Below are 6,000 nucleotides of genomic sequence, written 5' to 3' on the forward strand. Positions count from 1 at the left end.
CCAAGGAAGGGAACACTGGCACAAATCTCTCTGCCCTCCTGCAAGACTGTCCCACTTGCCAGCTTCTGAAGTTGCCCTGATGTCAATCAACATCACCAAGATGTCTCCTAACTGGAGAAAGTTCTGTTCGCCTGCGCAAGATCAGGAAGAGAGAAGATAACTATGGGGAAAAAATGGAAACTTAAAAACACTGTGTAATTAATAGGGTTAAAGAATGATCAACTAAAATTGGGAGAGAGGAAAAAAAAAACCGCCAGCAGAAACAAACTGACCCTTAAAATGAACGCTTTCCCTCTCAAAATATATTTTGGTAAAGTTTCATCTATTTTCCTTCCTCTGCACATAAAAATGATTAATGCCACAATTAAACCTCCACAGTTCAGGCTCTTGCTAACAGGTGTAGCGTTCTTTATATAAACATATTCATTGACCTGTCGCCATTGATAATCTTAATTAATTCATCTCGGTTGAAACAAAAACAAATGTTCTTTTTCAAATAAAAAAGAAATAACGCAACACAAATACCCACTTCTCCCCAAAACCCCAAAACTGTTTAAGTTACGGTAACCTGAAATGCACCAGCCATCACAGAGAGCGATTGGAGAAATCCGGCAGTGTTCAGCAGGAAAGATTTTTAATAACAGATTGAAAAACAAGAATAAAAATAACTACATCAACAGAGCCTTTCTTCCTCAGGCCACAAGCCCGTTCTTACTTGAACTTTTTTTTTTTAAATGGCATTTTGGCCACTAAAACCAATCCAGAACATTATTAAAAGTTAAAAGCTACCAATTACTTCTGTCTGTTCTTTTAAAGCAAAGTTTGGCATTACGTCAGTTGGTTTAAAGAAAACAAGAAAGAGAGAAAGAGTAGGAGAGAAAGTTTCCTGCTTGTATAAACTAAACCACCAGGGAAGGTGTCTAGCCACTTGTAAAGTATTTACTGCAGGTTTTTAAAGAGCTAGAAAATATTTAAAAATTAAAAGTTTTCTCTTATTTTTAATGAAACATACTTAGGAACGAAAAAGCGTAGCCTTCATGTCTTCTTTGAAGCGTCTGGATGTTATGGGTATTTCAATCATAGCTCTCAATCATAAAATGATTTCCAATGATGCTTCAAATTGGAAATACATAGATAATTTCATCTTTGTTTTGCTACTTGTATTTGTGCTCTTGAGAAAAAAAAAGTAGGATGACAAAAAGTAGGCATTGCTAAGTGACCAGTCAGATTTCTTCCTCTAACTCTTAACAACTTAAATTATTTTTATCACAGATTCTTCTTCAAATTCAGTGAGGTTTCCTTAACTCTATAAGTTCTCTTTCTAACTTAAATCAAGTTCTACATTATTATAGCCATCAGAGAACCAAACCAAAGACCAACAAACTCCATTCCCAGGGATCAGAGGACCACGGGGTGATAGGACAAGCCTAAAGATGACCATAAGATCAACCCTGAAGACATTGCAAGGGCCCTATATAATTAATCAAATATCCTACACAAATAAACAAACGGCTTAAGACCCACTTCTACTCCAGGACAAATTTTTTAAAGTGGCTATTCCCTCAGCAGCCCTGGTTGCTACTGAACAGTAGTATAAAACAACACTTGGCATTTTAGCATATTTACTTTAACCCACTGGTTTAAGTTTTTTAGGAGATACATAATTTTGATAACTACCAAAACTCTGCTCAATTTTTTCAACGTAAATGATCACAAAGTGCATTAGACCCCTCTCTACGTAAGAATTACAAGTACCCTTCGAAAAGCAGATTAAATTTCTACTTGGCAAAGCCTAGAAGAGTTCCTTCATATTTTATCTAAGGGGGACCCTACAATTCCATAAATCATTACGATTATAGAAACAAAAAAAATCCACTTCTTTCTGTAGGATATTAAAAGAGGAATGTAGCTATCGGAAGGTAAAACCAAGTCTCGATATGCTGCCATGAATTTCTCCAAATTTCAATAAGAAATAAATACGAGAAAGGAGTAAACAAGACTCAGAATTAGTTATAGATGGCATTCGCAGGTATAACCAGCAAAAGGGAGAGAGAAAGAAACCTCAGTTACCTGAACGCTTCACCGAGGATGATCAACAGAAAGCAAGTCCATAAAACTTGGCTGCTTTTATCAAATTGATTGTAACTTGTGAGCTGCACTATTTGGGACAGAACCGTCAGAGTTTATAGTTTTCTTTGCCTGCCAAAAACAGATGCAGACTACCACACTCACTGTCCTGCGGAAACTAAATTAAGCAAAGGCAAATACCAAGTGGAAAGTTGTCAGTCTGTTGAATGAATGGCTTCATTTTACACACCAGAGACTATCTTAATAAGAATATGTCTTAATGTGCACGTCATTTTATTTTAAGTGCATCACTTATTTCAAAAATAATGATTTTCCCTTGAAACTGACGATAAACACCGGTGCATAACTTTTTAAAAAGTCTATTTTGTTTTACACACAATAGCATAGCATTGTTATAGTATTGTTGGCTATTAGAGGGATAGTAAAGTAACAAAAAATAAATTTTATATATTTGTATTGTGGAAAACATTTAAAGGCCAGTTACCAATATTTGTGCTCATTTTAAATTCAAAATAAAGCTCTAGCTCAAAAACAATTTGCTACAAGTTCTTTTAAAACTTTCAGTAATGTTGATTTACTTCAACAAAGAAGGTAAGACAGCAGTTTATTAAAACTTAACACCTTTTGGCATTCTTCATAGAAATATGCAGATCAATAAATACAAATTGTGGTATTTCTCTCTCTCCCTCTCTCTCTCTCTCTCTACACACACACACACACACACACACACACACACACATAATAAAAATAATAATAATGATAATATAATAGAAACATCATTGAGATACTAGGATCTTAAAAGCAGCTTTCCCACAGCTGCATTCATTTCCCTGTTTTGAAGGTTTTCCTGATGAATGAAGATTTCCTTATGTGTACGTGAGAGACCTACACTGCGGAAATCAGAGTCAACTCAGAAGCAATATGACTTAAAAGAAAAGTAAAAATAATACTGAAAATATGGTAGGGGCATATGGACCACACTTAAGATTAGCACACTGATAGAGAGTCTAGCCTGTTTTTAAGCAAAATTTTTACAAAATCACTTAAAATATTATCGCCAAAATGCTGAGGTCTAAAATCAACTCAGACTTCTCAGCTCCTAGGACGCTTTTCTCCTTACAGTTAACGTTACCTTGAAGACACAAAGGACATCATCAAAATAGCAGCAGAGACCCTCACAGCGTCTAGAATCCAAAGGGGTGACAAACTTTTTTGTAAAGAACTTGTTATGTTCCACTATTTACTTGGAGAGTCTCAGATTTAGTGATTATTATGTGCGGGAAAGTATTCTACACACATATATCCTAACATACAACAGATATATCGGTGAGCCGCACACATCAGCTCATGGGTGGGAAAGAATACTTTGCCAACAGAGTACTACTGAAGCTTCGAGAAGCCTCACCTTTAGAGAAATCAAATCAGAATGTTGGCAATTCAATTATATTTCCCCTCAGACGCTTCCTTTTCACATTATTAATATCCAGAAATAATCGTCAAACGTCAGCACGTTAGAGGCCCTGTATATTACATTGAACCTAGACACGTTTCATCCCAGGGCATAACCTTAAAGGAAAGTTTAACCATCTGAGGAGGGGGAAGCTCTAAGAACGACGTTTTTGACTTGTTAAGATTAAGCATGCCATTAATAAACTTTCACTTAAAGGTAAAAAAAAAAAATCCTCAAAACGTTGGTATCATTTCCAGACTGTCCTGTCAGCATCACAACTTACAGGAAATGCTTCATCTTCCCATACAAACCCTGTATTTATTCACAACCCTGGCATACTTGGGGGAAGGAGAAAAAAAAAAAGCCCACACCATTTCAGAGCTGGTTGGCTTTTTTACACTAACTGGTGGAATATCTGAGAAAGTGTTCTCAGCAAATGAGCAGCCTGTAAGAAACTTGACAACAGGGAGTGCAGAAACTTTCATTCTCATTTTGTCCACGTCAAGAACTGGCTGCGGCGCGTTACTTTCCTTCGCTGCCCCTTGCATTTTTAACTCTGGCAGCCTTTTCGAAATGATCAACTTTTCCTAAAACCAGCAGCAACGTGGAAACACGATGCCAGCAAGATCCATAGGTTTGCACTGAAAGAGCTGAAGGACTTTGAAGACCTGCTAGAAGATTCCTATTTTAATTTTTTTTGCTGTGAGCAATCCCATGTGAGCCAACAACCAGGCCTAGAGTGATCGCTTCTGTGTAATTTTTGTCTCGGGCCCTCTCTGGGTTTTCCCTTTGCACTGAGTCTCCCTCCCAGACCCTTTCCTGTTCACCTGGTGCGTTTACAAAAGTTCAATGACTCCAGAGAAGTGCAATGAATCAGGAATCGGCCTAACTTCTCTGCGATTTCACTTCTCCCGCTCAAGCTTCTCACTTCACTTACCTCCCTGAAAAGTCTCGCCGTGATTGTCCAAAATAGGGCAAGGATGAATATCCTATCATACTTTGGGTTCATCATTAAAGATCCATCGCTCTGACTCAAAAACTTGCCTAGTTATCAATTATGAGGCCTAAAAAGACAGGAGGAAGTAAAGCAAGACCTGAAATTTAATAAGCCCAAGTTTCTCCCCCCCCGAAACCCACCAGTCTTTCTCGCCCTCTAACTTAAATCGCTTTAGAGTCTTCGGGCCATAAAACTGCGACTGACTTCCCAGGGGTTGGGGGGAAACACCACCATCTCACACAGGTACTAACAAAACAAAACCAAAAAAAAAAAAAAAAAGCTTCCCCAAGCCACAAAAACAGCTCTGCACTTCAAACAACTCCCACCTCCGCCTCACCCTCAAATTATTCACGGGGTCCTGCAATCCCTGGAGTTTTGGGGGGAGGGGGGCGGTGGTGTTTGCCTTGGCCTTTGCACGGTGCGTTCCTCTAGAACCCAAACAGGAACTAGACAGGAGGTGCAGCGCCCGTCCGCCGGGCTGTCCCACCGCTGTCAGGCGTGTAATCACCGGCCAGTGTCCGCTGACCCGAGACACATGGCGCATCATCCGCACCCGCAGAGGAAGTCTGCCCCTGCCTCGGCCCCGACGGAAGCGCCCGGGCTGCAAGGCCCTGCCACATGGCACCGCGGGGCACCGACCCCTCGGCCGAGCCGCCCTGAGCCGCGCACAGGCGGGTGCATCAGGGGATGCGACCAGCCTCCTCCTCCAGCCCAGCTGGGCCTGGAAGGGAAAAAAGTTTGGAGCCTGGCTTTGCAAACTCTTCCCCAGCCAACGCCAGTCCGGTGCTGTTTTCCTACTCTGGGGACCGCACGAAGGCCCCTCCCGACCCTCCCGAGTTCGCCCAACTTACTACTCTGCATGCTGGTGCCTAGTGTGCTCCCCGCTTGTCAGGAGCCCCCAGAAAACTTGCAGCGGCGGCGGCGGCGGCGGCGGCAGCGGCCCCTCGGGTCCAGCCACCTCCAGCTCCTCCGCTGCGCCCGGTAGGAGAGAATTAAAATCAGCCAGAGAGAGACAGCGAGGGGGAGTGGGGCTGCGAGGGGGAGGGGGCACCGGCCCGAAACTTCTTTTTTTGGCAAATGGGGATTTGTTTTTCCTCCTCCCCGGCGGCTGAACTTGACCCTCCTGACTCCAGGGGCTACTGCAGTTGGAAGTCGCTCGTTTCTAAGGCTCAGATGCCTCCGACCCACCAAAAGGAGGAGAGGAAGGGAGGGGGAAAGAGAGCAGAAGAGAAGAAAGAAAGAAATCACACGCGCAAAAAAAGGAAGAAAGAAAATGCATGTGAAACCCGAGAAGCCTGCGCTTGGCTTTCTGCACACTCTCCCTCCGCTGCTTTTTTTTTTTTTTTTTTTTCAAAGAAAGTCACTTTTAATTCCCAGGGCTCCCCGCTCGCGATCGCCCACATTTTGCGCGCACACGCGCGGGCGCAGCACTCGCAGCGCGGTGCCCGGCCGGCCGAGCGGCTCC

General features: G+C 42.2%; 1 protein-coding gene across 3 annotated transcripts in view; it reads right to left on the bottom strand.

The window, feature by feature from the left end:
* The window catches only part of TRPS1 (transcriptional repressor GATA binding 1), a 229,841-nt gene extending 224,312 nt beyond the window's left edge, over positions 1-5,529 (bottom strand). For 2 of the 3 annotated variants that reach the window (XM_006085225.3, XM_014452662.2), the window contains exons 1-2: positions 5,387-5,456; positions 4,476-4,602 (exon numbers count right to left, since the gene is read on the bottom strand). Coding sequence is in view for 1 of the 3 variants with exons in the window: in XM_014452663.2 (XP_014308149.1) it covers positions 5,387-5,396 (10 nt within the window). In the remaining 2 variants the exon portion in view is untranslated. Of the gene's footprint in view, positions 1-4,475; positions 4,603-5,386 lie in introns of all 3 variants that reach the window. The other variant, XM_014452663.2, reaches the window with a different exon arrangement.
* Positions 5,530-6,000: the final 471 nt, after the last annotated feature.

The sequence above is a fragment of the Myotis lucifugus genome, unplaced genomic scaffold (genome assembly GCF_000147115.1).
Source record: "Myotis lucifugus unplaced genomic scaffold, Myoluc2.0 scaffold_17, whole genome shotgun sequence".
NCBI lineage: Eukaryota > Metazoa > Chordata > Mammalia > Chiroptera > Vespertilionidae > Myotis > Myotis lucifugus.